The sequence below is a fragment of the Misgurnus anguillicaudatus genome, chromosome 9, assembly GCF_027580225.2.
Source record: "Misgurnus anguillicaudatus chromosome 9, ASM2758022v2, whole genome shotgun sequence".
NCBI classification, from domain to species: domain Eukaryota; kingdom Metazoa; phylum Chordata; class Actinopteri; order Cypriniformes; family Cobitidae; genus Misgurnus; species Misgurnus anguillicaudatus.
This window is the reverse complement of record NC_073345.2, coordinates 20,280,935-20,302,871: the sequence shown is the minus strand read 5'-3', so window position 1 is coordinate 20,302,871 and position 21,937 is coordinate 20,280,935. Positions and strand designations below refer to the sequence as shown.

At 36.1% G+C, this 21,937-nt stretch overlaps 2 protein-coding genes across 2 annotated transcripts in view; both read right to left on the bottom strand.

Moving 5' to 3' along the window:
- Positions 1–9,599, bottom strand: part of rb1 (retinoblastoma 1) — a 31,648-nt gene extending 22,049 nt beyond the window's left edge. The window contains exons 1-8 of the mRNA XM_055179785.2: positions 9,312–9,599; positions 8,559–8,679; positions 8,356–8,465; positions 8,039–8,173; positions 1,782–1,820; positions 1,603–1,652; positions 1,252–1,362; positions 679–821 (exon numbers count right to left, since the gene is read on the bottom strand). Coding sequence (XP_055035760.2) covers positions 679–821; positions 1,252–1,362; positions 1,603–1,652; positions 1,782–1,820; positions 8,039–8,173; positions 8,356–8,465; positions 8,559–8,679; positions 9,312–9,406 — 804 coding nt within the window. The 5' untranslated portion in view covers positions 9,407–9,599. The remainder of the gene's footprint in view (positions 1–678; positions 822–1,251; positions 1,363–1,602; positions 1,653–1,781; positions 1,821–8,038; positions 8,174–8,355; positions 8,466–8,558; positions 8,680–9,311) is intronic.
- Positions 9,600–12,942: 3,343 nt separating this feature from the next.
- On the bottom strand, positions 12,943–20,333 carry dlat (dihydrolipoamide S-acetyltransferase (E2 component of pyruvate dehydrogenase complex)). Its single transcript, XM_073871268.1, has 14 exons — positions 19,867–20,333; positions 19,150–19,251; positions 18,936–19,060; positions 18,611–18,764; positions 18,386–18,512; positions 18,008–18,183; positions 16,330–16,516; positions 16,109–16,176; positions 15,866–15,982; positions 15,684–15,791; positions 14,652–14,763; positions 14,356–14,525; positions 13,232–13,368; positions 12,943–13,142 (listed from the first exon to the last, which is right to left on the bottom strand). Exons 1-14 carry the CDS (start codon positions 20,134–20,136, stop codon positions 13,013–13,015), a joined length of 1,983 nt encoding a protein of 660 aa, XP_073727369.1. The 5' UTR covers positions 20,137–20,333; the 3' UTR covers positions 12,943–13,012.
- Between the last annotated feature and the right edge of the window lie 1,604 nt (positions 20,334–21,937).

The window sequence follows — 21,937 nt, the reverse complement described above, 5'->3', positions numbered from 1 at the left end:
AAAATCCGCACACGCAGATTTCTGCTGATTTAATGCCCGTCATTGACAAGCACAAATACCCCACACTTGAGCGACAAGTACATTTACCCTGTGCGTGCTGTTTGCTTTGACCGTTTTAAATGATAGAGAGCACAAACCATTTGATATTTGAGATGAAATAAAACTTACAGCCGACTTAAGCAGATCTCACTTGACTCTGTCGTCTATGTAACGTGCGACAGTCAGCACTCAGCACATCATCATTTCAAATCCGTTTACAAGACAAATGCTCTTGTTATGTTTAATATAAAGTTTACATTGCTTTGATGATGAAATTATCTTCATATGTGCTAAATTCATGAGAATGTAGAAACACAAGCTTTATAAACAATAATATATGTAATTTTATATACAAACTCTATCTTTACATGCACATTAACTGGTTCATGTTGGTCCAGTATAATTCAGAGCACTCATTGGTTTGGTGTATTCATTTTCATTGTAAACCTTTAAAAATTAATTACTTTAAATGCAATTTTGTAATATTTACAGCTTAAATTATCTTAATATATTTTTTAAATCGTTTTAAAAAATATCATATTTTTTCCAAAACTTTCCACAGAAAAAGCAAAAAAAGTCTGCAGATTCTGTCTGGCCCCATTGATAGGTTATGAGATTGTGAGTGAATGGAAAGCCAACCTCATCCACATTGCAGTCGCCCTCCTTGCAAAGGGTCTCCAGTAACTGCATGTCCATCTCAGGAGGACGAGGTTTGGCTTTTCCCTGATTACGTCTGGATGTTCTGGTTGGAGGACTTAGGGTTGCTGAAGTAACCGCTGACTCTGAAATGAAGATTTGAGAACCAATGTTGAATAGATGAGATTTTCTGGTGGCCAGTTTAGCTAGTTGTTTTGATTTTTACTTATCCAAAGACATTTTACTAACCTCAAAATCTTTTATAACTTTACTAAATATAACATAAGAATGACACATTTATAAGTAACATACATAACATAAACATTCATATGGAATCTATCATTAATTTCATTCATTTAGAGTCTGTCATCATAAGAGAACAATTGGTTGGTGGCAATAAACGAATTCAGTTAATACAGCTGCATTATTTCTGAGAATGATACGATTGGAAAGAAAAGCAATGTGTGCATAAGGTCTCATATTAACGGTTGACAATGTTTTACGTCACAAACTACACAAGTATTTGAATTATTTGTTACGACTGTCTTTGATCAAAGAAACATGAGGAGTACACACTGTAAGGTGACTGAAGGAGAGACGGGGAGCAACGCTTGCTGAAGTACTCCAAAACACAAAGCAGTAACTGGAAGGCTATGACAAGGTCATCCTCCATCTGTAGAGACGTTCCTGTACAGAAAAGAGAGGCAAAACTAATGAATAACAGTTTGAGAGTGGACATAAAAACAGTTTATGTGTGACACACATCAGCCAGATAGAAAGAGATGGGAAAGCCCTTAAGCAATTATTGTAACTGTAAGTTAAAGATAACAGCTTAAGTGAACAAGCTTCGTAATTTACATTGTCTACATTCAACAATGGAATGTCACAAATATTAATTTCCTGTGTCATTTTTCCTTATCGACTCACCTTTGGCCAAGAGAAACATGGTCCAGCTGTTTTCCAAAAGCTGGTTTCTCCTTTGAGTAAAACAGACATGTGAAGGTCACATCACAGATTTAAATGGAACAACACAAGAATCGTGTGCTAGAAACAGCTGGACAAAACAGAAAAGCAAATGCAGACTGGAAAAGGAAATGTGTACTCACTTAACTTTGTCTGGCTCTGCAAAGATTTTTTCACAAGTCCTGGAAAGATAATATAAAATGTGTTTGATGTTAGTCTCTACTATATGATCTTACATAATTACTACTTCAAACACCAAATGTCACCTTTATTTTGTGTTACATAAAATTAACATTAAACAGCTAAGTTTTACCACAACTGTGCTTACTTTTACTGTACAATACAGATGTAGATTATACATTTTTACATTTGAATAAAGAATTAAATAATTTATTTACAGTGTGACTGTTGTCTTCAAGATAATTGTATTAGGGGTGTGACAAGATCTTGCAAGGTTATGATGTCATGAGATTTCGCATGGAGGTAAAATGCTGCATGTGCTTTTTTGTTTGGGAACTCATATAAAGTCTGAGACATGTTGTGTTTGTCTCATGATCATTCACATGTGAAGCGTCTCAGCAGTTTAAACACTCCCTTTGAGTTTAAATGATTTAATATCTGCATGTTCTTCATCAAGAATTATGGTGCTGTATCATTTCTATTTTTACGAATTGAACAAGTGTAAAATCATAAAATGTAAAAAAAAGTGCAAATTCGCTGGCGTCCTCTGTAGGCATGGGTTACAACAATAAGTAACAACGAGTTTACTTGTTTGTGATACTTTTTTTAAACAAATTAACGTTGCATCAAGGTTACTGCTCACTTATGTCTATTTTTATTAACAAAAAATATTAAACTACTTTATTATCAATTACCAAAATAATTGCTAGGGACAGTCCAAGATTTGTTAAAACATTTTAAAACTATGTGATATCAGTTTCCCATTCATATATTTTATCATTGAGAATTTATACAAGTAATGTAAACATTTTCTCTCGTCACATGAACCCGATCTCGTGTCTCGTCACATCCCTAGAACATTATTTTAATATTGAATAGACCGTTTCATCGGAGGCACGTGATACACGTCTGGATCCGAACCTTACTTCCGGTTCGTTTTTTTAAGGTCTGACTAGTTGCTAAACTGATCTCTTGAACAAATGCCTCGTCGAAAATAACAAATGTATTGGTTTCCTAGGTAATCTATGTGTTGCTTTTTTGCTTGTTATATAAATAAACTACGTTTAAAGAACTTTGTTGTTATTTATTCTTAGCGGAATTTACCAGAAGTTACGTGCAGCCGCTTGTTTATGTTGTTACTGCTGAAACGGTCTATATTTCCATCAAAAAAGTTTCCCCCTTAATGACATTTCTGATTCACTGAAGAGGCTGACATGCAGTTCATAAACACACACTGACATGGGTTTTAACCACAGTGTCAGGTCATCACTAAAGAGTTCATGCCCTACAATTATCATGTACCACCTAGTAACTACCAAATGCAGAAGAGGGGCTAAACTAAAGCCAGACGAATGTCAATCTAGCAGACAACCAGCAGAGCAGATATTTCTGTATCAGGGTTTTTCCTGGCTCAAAATGAGGTGGAGGTGGTGCAAACCTGATGCACACATACATGTGTACCGTGGCTCAACAACATGTTATAAGAGACATATTTGAAGTGTTTAATAATTAAATCATTAAAAAACATTAAATAATAATGTTTTCAAGAAGGAAAGACGCATTCTCTGCAGTTTGGCAATCACTAACAGTGGCCGTGATGACGTCTTGTGTCATTGGGTATTGCGCAAGCCAGATGTGCTCGTGTTCACTCCACCGGTACAGCGGATGCTTACGCCGCAAAGTTAGACGAGAACAGAAACTAAAGTGACTGAGTGAGAATGAGTGAATGCGCAGGTATGTCTGACAATAACCCTGACATTGTTTTAGTACCAAAAAGAGGATCTTATCCCTTCTGAAAGAGTTTTTAGCGCAGGGGGAAACATTGGCTGCATCCAAACAACCACACTTGCGGTCTTTGCACTTGACTACTTACATGATGTTTTCCTGTATTTTGCCTAAGTGTAGTGGGCGTGAAGCTCCTATGCGTGCATGTAGAATTATTCACCTGATGGGAAACACTTAGCAAGTGTAAAAATGTCAATCCCGGTAGTAGCAGGAATTTGCACCAAAACGTATTAGCTTTTCATTAAGGCTACTTAAAATTATATATTTTTAAGTAGGGGAGGGCGATAAACCGGTAGACATGATTAACCGGTAGAAATTTGTCAACCGGTAGAGATTTTGGAATATCATCTCTATATCATCTCATTATATATATATATATATATATATATATATATATATATATATATATATATATATATATATATATATATATATATATATATATATATATAATACATAATAATTTATTATCATTCCTTTATCATTGACTGTTTATCTTCAGAGAGCTGGAGTATGTTTGTTTTTATGAGAAGTAAAAGTAAAGTTTTTGTGAGAATTATGAAAATTTCTATGGTATTAAAGATTTTAATAACAGAAAAACCTTATTAAAACATAAAAAACTCTACTGTGATTCATATCGTTATCATGATATAAAATGAATCCTATCGTGATAGAAGATTTAGGTCATATCGCCCACCCCTATTTTTAATTTCTTTAAATAATATGAACACATAATCACTCTGAAATTACAATTTGCTGAAATTTTTAAAAAGATTATCTACACTTATCTGAAACTTTCAGAAGCAGAATTCTTTGCACCTGTAAAAACTAATGTTGACCTAATGTTCAGGGGTTGTAAATCTTTAAATAAAAAAGTTACTGAGAATCGTGACCTTTATTTTAAGCAAAAGAATCATGATTATCATTTTATATAGAATCGTGCAGCTCTATAACATAAGCTTTTTTCATTGTGCTCTTTTGCAATGTTTCGCAGTCTTTGTTGATGGCTGAGTTGTACACAGTCACAGGTATCACCATCTGACAACTCTGTCATTTTTTCCTTTACTCTTGACACAGAAAACTATTTTTACTGCATTCATTGCTAAAAAAATCATACATGTTTAGAACAACATGATGATGAGTAAATGATGACAGAATGTTTATTTTAAAGTGAACTATCCCTTTAAGCACATTAAGCAATAATTTTTTCCAGGCACAGTAGCAAAAAACCTGAAAAAATAATTGAAAACTATCTGTGACAGTTTATTGGTGGAGATCCTATCACATACAAAAAGCATTAAGGCCTGTTTACATCAAATACAATAACAATATCTATAAAGTTTTTTTTAAAGGATTAGTCAATTTTCTAAAAAAAAATCCAGATAATTTACTCACCACCATGTCGTCCAGAATGTTGGTGTCTTTCTTTGTTCGGTCGAGGAGAGTTTATGTTTTTTGGGGAAAACATTCCAGGATTTTTCTCATTTTAATGGACTTTAATGGACCCCAACACGTAACAGATTTAATGCAGTTTAAAATTTAAGTTTCAAAGGACTCTAAACGATCCCAAACGAGGCATAAGGGTCTTATTTTTATATTTCAGAAAACTATTTTTACTTTATTCATTGCTAAATATAATTAAATCAGCTCATTCACTGATTCAGCTTTGATTGATTTGCTTGGTGACAAAATTAGTTTCAATGCGGCTGCCTCCAAAATCTCTATGCAGAAAAAAATAGAAGACAGCTGCTGCCACCTTGAGGTGTAGTCAGACTACATACTTGGGTCTGGGACTTCATACTGAAAAAGGTCTGGAAAATCATGATTGCTTTGAATGGCCAAGGATCACCCAAGATTCCATATAACTTGCACTTAAAGCAACCAATCACATTTTGCATCATTTAGGGGCAGTGAACTACCATCATTCACAAATGTCTCTAAAGATTATGGCAAAATGGCAATATTTCTCCACTAACTGCTTCAAGTAAAACTCTTGGACGTCTTTTACTCTTGGATACATTGAACAGGACGGATTTGCGTTGTTTCCAGGCAGATCGTTAAAAAAAAGCCACACACACTTATCAGAGGATGACTTTTAAGCTGCTGAGGTGTTTCCCGTTAAGTGTGCCATATGCATCAGACGCTCAGCCAACGATCTGTGGGCGTACTTTAGGTGTGGCAATGTGAAACACGTTCTCGTACTTAATACTAGTATTTATAAGATATTAACAATTGACCAAGAATCCATCAATTTAGCATCTGCAAACAAGCTAAAGCAATTACTGCAGACACAATTCATATTTTTTGGATAAAATCATGATCACATTTTGAATAACACACTTGACATGTCATCATTTAGGAGCACCGTGAGAAGAATCACATATTCTTTACTTGAGATAACGCAATATCTAAATCCATGGTAAGAGAGGGGCGATTACACCTTGAGACATGCCCAAACATCACCTGATTAATAAGCATTCAGCCCTTCAATGAAGCAATCTCAAAAACAAGCCACACATATTCTTCCCTTCTTGCTACTGTAGTCTTTACGAACAATTCTTGCCTCCAACTGTGATTAAGTGGTCAAATCATTTTTTTGATTTTCTGAGGAAAAACAGCTTTAAATTACTATGAAGACATAATAACATTCAGGTCTCAAAACATCCTTACTCCAAAAGTAAGTTATTTTAAACTAAGCTGCAAAAACATCTTGACCCACACTTCACCAGACAGATAGACCTGAATAGACAAATGTCTACATTTCCATGCAAATAACACATAGTTTGAATTCAAAAACTTCCAGTCATAGAGAACAATTAAAGGGATAGTTCACTTTAAAATGAAAATTCTGTCATCATTTGCTCATCCTCATGTTGTTCTGGACCTGTATGGATTTCTTTTTTCTGATGAACACGGAAGGGGATGTTTTGGGAAATGATGGTGAACACACAGCGGTAAGTGGCCATGGACTTCCATAGTAGGAATACAAAAATATGATGGAATTTAATGGTTACCGTCAACTGTGTGCTTACCATCATTTATCAAAATATTTTCTTAGTCATTTATCACAATACTTCCAAAATATTTTTCCTACTGTGTAAGTCAATAGTCACTTACTGCTGTGTGTTTACCACCATTTCTCAAAATAGCCTATCTTTTTTGTGTTCATCAGAAAAAAAAAATCATACAGGTTTAGAACAACATGAGGATGAGTAAATGATGACAATTTTTATTTTAAAGTGAACTATCCCTTTAAGCACATTAAGCAATCCTTTTTTCCAGGCACAGTAGCAAAAAACCTGAAAAAATAATTGAAAACTATCTGTGACAGTTTATTGGTGGAGATCCTATCACATACAAAAAGCATTAAGGCCTGTTTCCATCAAATACGATAACAATATCTATAAAGTTTTTTAAAGGATTAGTCAATTTTTTTTAAATCCAGATAATTTACTCACCACCATGTCATCCAAAATGTTGATGTCCCTCTTTGTTCACTCAAGAAAAAACTATGTTTTCTAGGAAAACATTCCAGGATTTTTCCAATTCCAATGGACTCCAATGGACCCCAACACCCAACAGTTCCAATGCAGTTTAAAATTGAAGCCTCAAAGGACTCTAAACGACCCCAAACGAGGCATAAGGGTCTTATCTAGCGAAACAATTGTCATTTTTGACAATAAAAATAAAAATATGCACTTTTAAACCACAACTTCTCATCTATCTCCGGTCCTGTGATGCGCTATGTCGAATGATACTAATTAACGTCTTTGTGTCAGTTTATTATTGTTTAAAATGGTCCGCAAATGTGTGTTTCATGTATTTAACACGTGACCTTTTGGCGTCATTACGCAATTGCGCTGGAGCGTCACAGGACCGGAGACAGACGAGAAGTTGTGGTGTAAAAGTGCATATTTTTAATTTTTCCTGTCAAAAATGACAACCGTTTCACTAGACAAGATCCTCATGCCTCGCCGGGGATCACCCAGAGTCCCCCGAAACTCTTTTGAAACTGCAAGTTTAAACTGCATTAAATCCGTTACGTGTTGGGGACCATTAAAGTCCATTAAAATGAAAAAAATCCTGAAATGTTTTCTTCAAAAAACATAATTTCTTGTCAACTGAACAAAGAAAGACATCAACATTTTGGATGACATGGTGGTGAGTAAATTATCTGGATTTTTTTAAGAAAATGGACTAATCCTTTGAGCTGATAAACAACAAAACAATGACACCCAATCTAAATCCATTCTAAAATGTAAAAGGCAGCATGCAAGCTTTTAATAATGCTAATAAAACATAATAGTAATGTTTATAATTTCTGTTCTTGGTGTGAATAGACCTTCGTTCTTCTAAGATACTCAACATGAATGAAACACCAGCATTTCTTTAATATACACCGCACACTCGATAGAAAACTATACAGCTTACTTACTTGACAAATCTTTGATAGAGGGCTAAGGTGACATCATACTTGTTCTCCAAACGTGTCACAGCAGTGTTCACTTTAGGGCTTATAGTGTCCACATTCACATCCATGTTCTTCACAAGGCTGATAAACTGCTTGACACTGCAATAAAATTACAATTTTCAAAATGTAATTTAACACATTACTTTCAATCACATTCAAGCAGTGCAAATATACTTCATAAAATAGAGAGCATTATCTAAGGATCAAACAGGCCAGACTGATCCCAACTGGAAAAAAACATGAAAGCTCAATAAAATGTCTTAATTTGACAATATACATACCTCAAACCAACAACCTTCTGGAATTCAGTGAAGGTGAGTTTGGTGCTCTCCAGCTCAATGCCTGCGATGAACAAACATGCTCCCCACAGCTGTCTGTTTGAATATGGCATCTGATATGACACAAACATTAAAACAATAACATTGTTATTACACAACACACAAGAGTGGAAAAACTGTATACATTATATCAGAAATAAACCTACATGTGCCCTGTCCAGGGACCTAATCTCCGTCTCCCAAATTCTCCATGCATGATCACAGATAGGATTGGTGACCTGGAGCTCCTCGCAGAGAGACACAAATTCAGACTCCTTGTCCTCATGACTGGTAAAAAAAAACAGATGACAGATATGAGCTTTGTACAGTTAAGAAGTGATTGCCATAACTACCTATTGTCAGCTTTTTAGAAAATATGACATTTACATTTATGCATCTGCTTTTATCCAAAGTGCATTACAATGCATACACGTTTTACATTGTTTAATCAGTTTGCATGTTCTCTGGGGTCGAACCCATGACAGCTGCGTTGCTAACACAACAGTATACCTGTTGAGCAACAGACAATCAATACCAGATGTTGAATTAAAATCTTTTGTTATAAAAAATATGAGATTATAAAAACCAACGCCACAGCTCTTAACAAAAATATTTCCTCATTCTTCTTTTAAGTAAGGAAGCATAAGTTGACATTTCTACCAAATGACTATACCATGGTGTAACTATAGTAGTAAAAGAGTACATTTTCATGAGGCACGACCTGTGATGAGAGGTTTTGTGATTTTGTAAACAGAAAGTGATACAGGCATTATCACAGGACACCAGTGGTCTAAACTGGCAAAAACACAACAAGTTCATTGTTTTTCTCCAATGACATCCTCAACCACAAACAATAGTCTGCAGCAATCATTCAATATAGTTTATAAGAGAAGAGCCGGTGTGAGAGGATGGATATTTACCTTTTAGGGCTCAACGCTGTGTTGTCGTTGCTATCCTGCGATGCCTTCAGTTCTTTCTTCTGCGCGCTCCCGCTACTGCGCTTTTTCGGCGGCATCTCGACTGTTTCTGATGAATATCGCGTCCGATCACCGCGAACGAGCACAAACCTTGTGCTTTCTGTTAATGTTATTGTGGTTTGTGGTTGAATGTCAGAGCCCGCGACTGGTTGTTTGTCCACAACTCTCCGCTATTTCCTCAACTACCAAAACGCGGGAAAATTGTTCGACGCAACGTCCGTCACAAATGTGTCACTTCCGGTTAAGTATTTTTACAGCAGTCCCTTTAAGGAAAGTCTCCCTACTTGGCGGGCATTTTTGCAACGCATCCGGGCAGCTGTTTCACAAAACTTGAATGGGAAAGACTGATCTCTAAAATATCTCACTAGTGCACATGCGCACAAGTTGGCAAAGCGTTGCATTTTCCCTTATTCGTTTGTAGTCTTGGGTTTTAAGAGCACACAGCAACCATAGTAGGATCCAGAACAAGAGCACATTATTATGTAATCCCCACTGTGAATAAATTGTTCAAAGACAATGTATAACTGTTCTGGCATATTTAACATAGTAATGGTAAATAAATGTAAGAGGATAGTCTTTGCTTTCATTAATTACTTTTATAAATATTAAGAGTTTATTAGAAAAATGTTTATCTTTAAATTCTGATAATTACTTGAGCAAACTTATTTCAAGGCTTTAATTTAAAATGCATTAAAATTTAAATTAGAAGCATTATAACTAAGTTTTGTAACAGATGTTTAGTCATGGGTGTAATATGGATTTATAACCAGTTGTATGGAAATTGGTTGTTTTAAATTGTAAGAAAATTATTTGCTGCCTAGAATTAATAAGATGTGCTTTGCTCAAAGGAAAAATTAATGGGCAAACTTTCTTTATTGATCATACCTGAAACAACTCAAAAATATTTAATTTTTTAAATATTTAATAACATTTAATGAAGACATTAAACATAACCATATAGTAGAAATAATGACGTGACACCATGAATTAACTCACTGATCTTAACATATGTAATAATACTTCCATTATTTTAAAGAAATTGTCATCTACTGAAATGTAAATTGAGTTTTTGATACTACTTATTATTTTTTAACCCCTTAGGTGGCAGAAATACCCCTTGGGGGGGGGTGAAAATGTGATATACATCTTCAAATTAACATAACTCTGGCTTTTTTGGTCTAGAAGCCTAATCTTGGTCTAGACGACACTTTGGGGTTTTTAAATATTAAATAAATTGTTATAACAGTTTACATTTATTTGAATAAATAAAAATAATTCCATAACATATTATTTTTATAAATAAAATTATAAAAATGTAAATTTTTCACAAAAGTAATAATGCAAACATGAAGCCATAAGTCTCAAGTAGTTCTGATCCAAACTTCAAGTTAAAATCACAAAAATGTGGTTTGTGTCACATTTTTAGTGGTTCTACCAACAGCGGCCACTAGGTGTCAACTGTTTGTTGCATACTCTTGTCACAAATTAATAAATTACTGTTACTTCATTATTATTACTGCAAAAAGGTTTTGAAATATGAAAACTACATTCTTAGAGCTTAGTTTGTCAACATTTTTGAAGATTTATATTAGGATATAGGGTTAGAAATAAATAATAATTAATATGCATTCCTATGGGAGGAGGGCGTAACGTAACAAAAAAAATTGTCACTACATTATTTCTATCAACAGATGACCTTGAAATATGAAAACTACATTCTGATAGCTTTCCAGTGATATATAGTTTGTCATGATTTTTAGGTTAAGAGTAGGGATGTAGTGTTATAAATCTATAAAAACAAATTAGGCCTACCTATGGCCCCGTGACATTTTAGAAACTGACTCTCACTACGTCATGATTCTCCCAAAATGGCAATGAAATATGAAAACTACACACTTAGAGCTTTCCAACAATATATAGTTTGTCAAGATTGTTTAGGTTTAGAATGGGGTATTAGTGCTAACATGTGTAAAAACAAATTGGGTCCACCTATGGCAGTGTAACATTTGGGCCCTCCTGTATACCCGTGGCATGGCTCTCACTATGTCACTCCTTTACCAAAATGGTGATAATAAATTAAATCTACACTTTAAGTGCTTTCAAATGATATATAGTTTGTCATGATTGGATAAGAATTCACATGCAAAACACTGAAGTAAATGTAGGCGTCCCGCTGACGGGACAGTGACATTTCGCAGGATATAAATGTTTTGAGGCACTCTCTCTTTATAATTGAATCAATTACTCTCCCTACATAATTTATTTTATAAAACACTGATGATATATGTATTCTAGAGGCTTAGACCTTTCCAACAATATAGTTTGTTGTGATATACATAAAATTTATATGGAAACTATTGAAATAAACTTAGGTGTCCCGCTCACGGGGACAGCGCCACTTATATAATGCAACACATTATAAACATATTTTTGAATATTCTTTAATTTATTTCCTCATATGTCAAATTAAATAGTAATATAATATTGGTCATATTTCTTCCCTCATTTACAATCATTTATCTCCCTTAGAGCTTTCCATACCGCTGGGCTGCACTCAAGACAATGACTGCAAACCATACACATATGCAGTTTCCCAGACAGGGCTAAAGACTAGCCCCAGACTAAAATGCATGTTTGAGCTGTCTCAATTTAAAACAGCTTGCACTGCCCTATTTTTAAATATATCAGTGCCACTGTTTTGTTACAAGATGCACAGCAGCAATGTTTTTGTAAGGTATGTTTTAAAAACAACTGAATTGTCCTGATATAAATAAGGCCTAGTCCTGGCTTAATCTAAACTCTGTCCAGGAAACCACCCTATACGGTTTAACTGTTCTCTATATGTGATATAAACATTTATAATTAGTCTAATGCGTTATTGCATCTTGAAGTTAGGTTTATTTATAAAGCTCATCCCATAATTTGTGCGCTTTCCATTAAGAATGACTTAAAATATTGCCACTATTTAAAAAGACAAAAAATGTATTTGATATAAACAGGAACAAAGGCACTATTGTCCTTTGTCTGTCTGGAGTGAGAGATGCAATAAATAAAGTGGCCTATTTGAAACCCGGCACCCATGAGAAACCATCACCGCAGTGACCAAGCAACTTTCAAATCTGCATTGCAATAATACAGAAAATAAACATATGCACTGAAGAACGTGACAAATAAATTCCAATCATATTACTTTTTGGCACACACATCTCCAGATTTCATCAGGATTTTTCTTGTATACAGTGGGGACTCGTATTATACACAAATAAATGGTAAAATATTATAGCTTGCAGGTACAGGCCATTAGACTTGGCCATGGATACTGACATTATTTCTTGATCTAATGGCATACACAGACTTGCGGTGCTTGTAACAGTATCCTGAAAAAAAAAAGAAAATCATCGTCCAGCAATAAACTCCTCAACTGACCTAAACAACGACGCACAACTTGAGTTGAGCAGTTATTTGATGCTTTAGGATGTAATGTAAAAATACAGTACATGAAAAGATGTATTTCAGTCAGGGAGAAAAGAAACCCAGAGAGAAGCTGTTATATTTTTCAGGGAGAGCATATAACCAGTGAGAGAGATATCTCCAAATCTTAAATGTCCACTGTTTTTGGGCAAGGTCCATATGTAGGGCTATGCTCACAGGAGCATGGTGACGGGTTTCTCGAGGAACTTGCGGAACTCAGCGAGCCATTGTGCACCAACAGCACCATCTACCACCCGGTGATCACAGCTCAGAGTCACAGACATCATGTTAGCAACGTCAAACCTATGGGAGAATAATTAAAGTCCAATTAAAAAAATACACAGCACAGAAAAACTATAACATGTTAACTTATCTCAATTAATTTTGCTTACCCTTTATCGTTGTCCGCAGGAAGCAGTCTCTTTTCTGAGCCACCAACAGCTAGAATGCAGGCTTGAGGTGGGTTAATAATAGCAGAGAAATTCTTGATTCCATACATTCCCAGATTAGAAATAGTGAAAGTGCCACCCTGGAAAAGCAAGCAAATGTTGAAACTCAAATGTTGACTGTGTAGGACAATTTAATTTTTTTTAGTTTAAAGGATTAGTCCATTTTCATAAAAAAATCCATATAATTGACTCACCATCATGTCATCCAAAATGTTGATGTTTTTCTTTGTTCAGTCGAGAAGAAATTATGTTTTTGGGGAAAACATTCCAGGATTTTTCTCATTTTAATGGACTTTAATGGACCCCAACACGTAACAGCCTTAATGCAGTTTAAAATTGCAATTTCAATTGACTTTAAATGATCTTAAACGAGGCATAAGGGTCTTATCTAGCGAAACGATTGTCATTTTTGGCAAGAAAAATAAAAAATATGCACTTTTAACCCACAACTTCTCTTCTTCCTCGAGCTGTGTGATGAGCCAGCACGACCTCACGTAATTGCGTAATGACGTCAAGAGGTCACAGATGGCATATCGAAACTATGCCCCAGTGTTTACAAGTGTGGAGAAAGAAGACCGTTCCGACGTTGTTGTATGTGGAATGATACTAATTAATGTCTTTGTGTCAGTTTATTGTTTAAAATGATCCGCAAATGTGCGTTTCATATATGTAACACGTGACCTTTCGACATCATTACGCAATTACGTGAGGTCACGCTGGCTCGTCACACAGCTGGAGGAAGAAGAGAAGTTGTGGATTAAAAGTGCATTTTTTCTTGCCCAAAATGATGATGGTTTCGCTAGATAAGACCCTTATGCCTCGTTTGGGATCGTTTAGAGTACTTTGAAACTGCAATTTTAAACTGCATTAAAACTGTTAAGTATTGGGGTTATATAAAGTCCATAAAAATGAGAAAAATCCTGGAATGTTTACCTCAACAAACATAATTTCTTCTCGACTCGAACAAAGAAAGACATCAACATTTAGGATGACATGGTGGTGAGTAAATGATCTGGATTTTATAAGAAAATGGCCTAATCCTTTAAATAGTTTTTTATGATACAAACCTGGAATTCGTGTGGTAGCAGTTTGCCCTCTCGTGCTTTAGATGCTAACAAGGCCACGTCTTTACTTATAGATACTAGGCCCTTAATATGAGCATTAAATACAATAGGAGTGATCAGACCCATAGGCGTACTGACTGCAACACTAACATCCACAACGTGATTTTGTCTAAAGACAACAAACATTGAAAATTATACAGATGCACTATACATTATATACTGTAGTAATATGTGAAAGTAATGCTGCCCTTATACGGCCCGAAGCGGTTTTGCAATGTGGTAGGTCACTTACTGTCTGATGACTGTATCCATCCAAGAGGAGTTAGCCTCTGGTACCTTTAAACAGGCTAGAGCCGAGGCTTTGATAATGAAGTCATTGACCGAGAGTTTGATGTTGTCTGCTTTAACCTCCTGATCATGACGAGATGAAGAAAATAAAGTAGAGTTAGGATAGAAATATTGTAGTTTAAAAATCACACAATGGTCCTGTACACACTGCATAATAATTAGGTTGTCACTTCACCTTTTAATGCTTAATCCTGTTCTGTACACACACAGTTCAGTAATTTACGGGACTGACAACCGCATTCTACAACCGAATTAACTCCTGCATAATGCAGGTAGTGACAATCGCATATACAGAAACTCTGCTTAGCGTGTACATAACCCAACTGAACAACTAGTGGTTAATAAAGTGTTTAAACGTGCATCATGGACATGACAGGTCTCTCTTCTCAAAAAATAAATTCCTAGAAGGGGAAAAAGTATTTTGTGTGTGCGGTGCAGAAAATAACAGAGGCACGAGCATTTGCTGACTAGTGTTGCCAGATCCTGCACTAAAAAAACAGCGAACAAGAAAAATACAATAATAAACCAAAGTAAATCCAAATGCTTTATCTCAAAGATCAAAATATTGGGACCGGCACCTTTACACTTTATTAACATCAAAAACTTGATCGCATCATGAGCCAAAAGCCATAAACTGTTAAGCGCCAAAACGCTATGTACGTACAGAAAGGACAAGGACCTGGCAACACTGCAAGACCGCGCACTGTAAAGCAGCCTCATGAAAGCGTACAATACACAACGCAAAGACGGAGGTTTATTGCAAAACACAATGCTGTTAAATTATTTTGGTCAAAGCTGTGAGTGATAAGCATGCGAGACGGCAGAACGTTGCTATGGTCAATCATCCCATTTTCGGGAGTGAGTCTTGTTCTGTACAGACATGTAACAAACATTTAGGGGATTCACTCCCGCATTTAAATGCGGTTGTCACTCCGAATGTTTGCAGTGTGTGTACGAGGCCAATAAGGAGTCAAAACACTTACAACATTGAGTTCTTTTCTGAGTTCAAGCACTTGGTCCATGTTGACATCCACAGACAAGTAATAATGGGGAATAGTCTGTTTAGACTGCATCAGCCTTTGGGCGATCACCTACAAACAGGGAAACAGGGCATTATGGGTAAGATACAGGTAAACAGAAACACATACAGCAGATCGTAACTCACCTTGCGAATGTTGGTGATAGGGATGTCGGTGAATGTTCCTGTTGGTACGGCAGCAACAGCTGGGGCGGCTGCAGGGGTGAAGGTGGGTGGAGCTGGGCTGGGGGCAGCAGCTGGTGCCTGGTATTAAGACAGAATAACAAATTCAGTGAAGCATTTTTGTGTTTTTACTTCCAACATCAATACTTTGTTTTAAGTTAAGGTAGAATTTGGTGTGTTTGGATCCTCTGAGATTTGATGACTTACAGGACTGGGTTTAGATGGAACGAAACTATCAATATCTTTTCTGGTAACTCTTCCATCTGGTCCACTTCCTGTGGAGACATTTGTAACACACTCCAAATTCATTCTCAAATGTAAAATCACACATAAACAAGAACTTAAATAATAAACTCAGTAAGACCAGTGTCATTCTTTTGTGGGTCACATCTCAGAAAAAAAATGAACTGAAACCAGTGGTCTCCTACCTGTGACTTGGGCAAGGTCAATGCCCTTCTCAGCAGCAAGTTTCTTAGCTATAGGGCTGGCAAACACTCGGCCTTTCCTAGGAGCGGCAGGTGCAGCGGTAGGTGCTGGGGTTGGAGCTGCAGGGGCTGCTGTTGGTGATGGCCACCTAAGGAGAATATCAGAATTCCTATATATGACACACACATACTAAAATCACCCTGATCAATCCAGACTTTTAAATGTGATAAATAAAAAGCCCTCTGGCGCAAGATTTTCTGTTTCACGGTTACATTTTATTGTTATTTACCTGCCTGATCAGTTTATTCTTGATGGCCACACCCACAAAACTGGTATTGCACGATTACAGGATTGCAAAACATTGCAAATATTTTAGTTACCTTTCACTTGAAGCCATAACACAAAACTTTTCGTATTGAGATGGTACTAACAGACCTTGACCTACATAGCAGTGACCACACTTAGGTTGTGACATATAAAATACATTACATCACATCATGGCAAGTTGCTCATCATAGTGCTGTTGCAACACTAATGTGAAGAGTAAATGCTTGCTGCTAATTGTGCAGCTGCATTGAATATATCTCTGCATTTAAAGATGCCATAGAATAAAAAAAAGCATAGATGCATAATAAGAGCTCTGTACATGGTAATGACATATAGTGAGCCTCAAACGTGTTTGTTTCTTCAGTCTCATGTAAACCTTGTGCATGCAAAAGATTGCTGGAAACAGGCAATCTCAACATAAGACTGACTGCGATGTTTCAGTTGAGATGTACGCCCCAACATCAGAGCAGAGCAGAGCCAATCAGAGCAGATCTCAACATTATTATTCATAACCGTTCCAAATAGGGCAAAAATAGACAATTTAATTTAAAGGACAAATCCTAGGGTTGTTAATGGACATGTAAAACGTTTCTGCATAATTTTTGCCCTAAATAAAGTAATAGGCTTCATGCCCAGCTGCACTACCTCCTGAACCCCAGCCAGCTCCCTGTTTCCTGTCTGCCATTATTGGACAAACTGATTAATCCAGGTGTGCCTGACCTCAGTAGTCACAACAAGAATAATCAGACACACCTGGATTAATCAGTTTGTCCAATAATGGCAGACAGGAAACAAGGAGCTGGCTGAAGTTTAGGAAGTAGTGCAGCTGGGCATATAGCCTATTTAAAGGGATAGTTCACCCAAAAAAGAAATTCTGTCATCATTTACTCACTCTCATGTTGTTACAAACTCGCATAAATTTTGTTGTTCTGATGAACACAAAGGAAGATATTTTGAGAAATGTTTGTAACCAAACCGTTCGTGGACCCCATTCACTTCCATAGTATTCATTTTTCCTACTATGAAAGTGAACGGGGTCCACGAATGGTTTGGTTACAAACATTTCTCAAAATATCTTCCTTTGTGTTCGTCAGAACAAAGAAACTGATTAAGATTTGTGACAACATGAGAGTGAGTGAATGGTCACGGGGTTTTCATTTTTGGGTGAACTATCCCTTTAACATTATTTCAATGCATTCTTTGGCACCTTTAATGCATTGGCAGTTATAGTAATAACAATGATATTATTGTTGAGCAAGGCTAAGAAGAAAATTGTTATCGGTGACTGCAAGCCCAAATAAACAAAGGGAAAATAAGCGGCAGAAGTGTTATTGAAATGACAGAGCTCTTTACCGGTGTGGGGGCAGGAGGTGGACTTGTAGCCACACCTGTTTCCACGTAGTCGGCAAAGGCGCCAATATCGGATTCCTTTTCCACAATGATGCAGAGAGGAGTGCCGAGAGGAACATCTCTAGTGCCCTCTGAAATCATGATCTTAGCCAGGTATCCCTCTTCCTGTACCTCAAAACCTGAAAATTACATAAAGTCAGATTCAACACCTCAGCTAATTTCCATAAATGTAGTTTATAGGTATATATCAGGTATCTCTTTAAATCCACTGTAGAGATGAAAAGGTATATGCACCCCCCCAAAAAAATTCTGATTACTAAAATAGTTGCTTTACAATAATGTAAATAATTATAAATATATAAGCCAAAATCATGGACGTACCAATTGTTGCCTTATCGGTCTCAATTTCGGCTAGCAGGTCTCCCTCACTCAGCTTCTCACCCACTTTTTTTTCCCAGCGCTGCACTGTGCCCATTGTCATTGTAGGGGAAAGAGCTGGGAGAAGTACCTAATATGCAGGAAAGACTTTTTAATACAGTTTTGACTGTTGAATTGGTCATTCAATTTGTACATTAACAACTTTCATCTGTGCCCAACATCTAATACCTTCATGTGGGCTGGGTAAGAGCTGCCAGGAACTTGTGAAGGTGCTGGAGAAGCAGCAGGTGCTGCTGGAGGGGGCGGCGCAGCTGCTGCTGCAGAGGCGGAGCCAGCGAGTTTATCCAATGTTAGGTCCTTAAAGGCAGCGACGAGGTCAGGCCTAAATGTCAAAGGATGAACAGGTGACAGACATTAAGTGGAGAATTTATGTAAACATCAACACCACACAAAAAAAGAAGAAAGAATAGCATAGCATTATATTAATTTATATACTATCAATTGTGAGTTTCCTGTCGTGATGTTCTGATAATTCCAGATATAAATTGCTTACGTGTCCACGGTAATACAGATGATTGATCCAATGGGTATATCTCTTGTACCCTCAGGAACCAAGATTTTGGCGAGGTAGCACTCATCCTGTATTTCAAATCCAACTGTAGCCTTGTCCGTTTCAACCTGACCAAATTAAAATGGCACAGTCTGTACATTGTGATTGGTTTAAAGTTAAAACCTTAAAAAAAAAAAAAAAAACTAGCAGATTGTACCTCAGCGATCAGATCTCCCTCATTGATTTTATCACCTTCCTTCTTCTCCCATCGTGCTATGGTGCCCAGCTGCATTGTGGGGGACAAAGCAGGTAGCTCCACCTGTAATATTATAAATGATAATATGGTTAAATTAACAGAAACGATTGCTTATCTTAGCAAAAGATACATTTACAATGAGAACCACAGAATTGAGCATCAAAGAGTAAACATATGATCTGCCCTAAGTAGCAAATGCCAATGTATAACCATTATGGTGTATTATGAGTAATTAGAAAAACTGTAACGTCTTTTGAGACACTATGTTCCATATATCAAGATATCAAGCAAATGTTTTTATGGATCTCTACCAGCCCAAAGAGCTTGTGCAGAATTGCTTGAATACCCTGGAGAAGGTGACACCAACACATAAAGCAACGATGCAACAGACCACTGCTAACCTAAACTTACTAAAAATAAAAACAGGAAAACTTTACAGCTTTAATTTTAGCATATATCTTATATTATATGCACATCATATTTTTTGATACCCAAGTTTTACAAGATAGCTCAAATGTTTTAGTTCATTGTGTTTTAAAAACTAAAGGAAGAGCATTGCAATGAAGGGAGGAGAATTGGACAACCATGCATGAACCACAAGAAAGCAACACATTTGAAAATTGTATATGTCAACACAGAAGACTTAACGGTACATAGTTAGCGTAGCTACTAGCTTACCTTCTGATGAGGCGGTAGGCTGTACACTCGCATGCTTTGACTGAACCCGGCCGTTTGCCTGTGCAACACCCATGATGTGTTACTAAGGATGCTGTTGTACACACGTCGACCGTGACACAGGCTCCGGATCCGAGCAGGGCCGTTGGAGTGGTATCGTTTGAGATGGTGGCAGGATACCGGTCCGGATCGAGGACTAGCAGCGGGGCCCGAGAGGACACTGGGCCGGGTTAGCCTGACAGACGGCCTCACTCGCAACGCTAAACGTAGCATTTTTAACCGTGAACAACCCTGATAAACTAAACTGGATATAAATACAGCTACTCTGGTATCAGAATATCTGACACCTGTGGTAGCAGCGGTCTGTCCCCCCCAGAACCTTACAAACAAGCTCACTTTCCAATGACCTCCCCGCTTCAAAACATACCACTTTACGACACTCTCCTTCGCTTCGTTCGCCGGGTGACGCAGCAGGGTTGCCAGGTTTACACTTGTAACATAATCCCCTTTATTGATTCTCATAGGCCATTGGGATTTTTTGATTGGGTTAGCATCCAACATAGGCATTTTCTGTAAAACAGAACTAATTATATACACCACAATATGTTTGAGACTGGCTCTGATGTTTATGAGATTATGGAAATTATAGGAATTGTTGAATGTCAATATCCTTTATAAAGGATGCTTTGTTTTGCATATACATTTGCGCTTTAATTATTATTTTATAATATGTTTACGATTGTCTATTAATTATTCTTCTAGATTTACGACAGTGTATAAAATATTCTATGAAAAAGTAAATTATGAATATGTGGCAACCTGCGAACTGTCAAAGCAAGTGTCATAAACTGTCGTAAAAATGCCGTAAAGCAGAAATTCAGTCAGGAGAACAGTCGCACTCCCTGCTCATCCTACTTTTGGTACAAGATGTCACAATTTTTAAGTGTTAAATTAAACTGCAATCTAAATTTAAATTGATCTTTGACCAAATTAAAAATTTTTGTTATTGATTTGTTTTTGCTATTAAACGGAAATTGCTATTAGGGAAATTACCCAATTTTATTCATTTTCAAACAGCCTTTTAAGTATATTTAAGAATCTATAAAATTTGTGAAGAACAAAAAAGCCAGAAAACTGTTTCACTTAAATGTGCTGGGCAAAGATTAATCGCATACAAAAAAAAGTGATTTTTGGCATAATAAAGTGTGTGTAAGTGTAGTAAAGAGTGTGTGCTGTCTGTAATTATTATGTATATATAAATACACACACATTCATGTATGTATTTAAGAAACATTTACATGTGTATATTCTATTCTATTCTATATATATATATATATATATATATATATATATATATATATATATATATATATATATATATATATTAGGGCTGTCAATAGATTAAAAAAATTAATCTAGATTAATCGCATGATTTCATGAGTTAACTGCGATTAATCGCAAATTAATCGCACATTTTTATCCATTCTAAATTTACCCTAATTTAACACTTTTCAGGTTTTTAATATTCTAATCATATATACATATATAGATGCTTTATGCAAATGTATGTTAACAACAGCCTGTTTACATTTTAACAGAATCACCAGCCATTGTTTTGTATATGAATTTTCCTTTCAGAAGATTTTTCTTTCTCCATTTTTGTTTGCTGCTGCATCATTTGTGACATGTGCAGGCAAGTTGAGTCGGAATTAGCAAATTTAAAAAAAATAGTTGTTCATATTTTGACATTCTCTATTAAAACATAGAACAATGCATGATTTGTTGAAATATAACAAAACATGACGAACTACACGTGTTTGAAGTTGAAAGAGTCAAATTACCACAAACATTTCCACATCCATACATTATATTACCACATCAATACCTTAAAATCACTGGTAAAACTAATAGATTTAGCACACACAAAGCAAAAACATCATCAATGTATGTTCAACTTTTTTTCCTTTTGTTTGATTGACATTGAGACAGACTGATTAAAATCTAAGTGATCTAATATAATGTTACACATCAGATAGTTTTACCCAACAGTTAACCAAACATTTACTTAAAACAT

What these genes read in the sequence shown, in the direction of transcription:
- dlat (XM_073871268.1), bottom strand. Translation starts at nt 20,136, where the DNA reads ATGCTACGTTTAGCGTTGCGAGTGAGGCCGTCTGTCAGGCTAACCCGG. An exon ending in GACCGATAAGGCAACAATTG is followed by an intron (nt 18,184 to 18,385) that starts GTACGTCCATGA and finishes TGTAATTTTCAG; the next exon opens with GTTTTGAGGTACAGGAAGAG. An exon ending in CTCTTGGATGGATACAGTCA is followed by an intron (nt 14,526 to 14,651) that starts TCAGACAGTAAG and finishes TGTTTGTTGTCT; the next exon opens with TTAGACAAAATCACGTTGTG.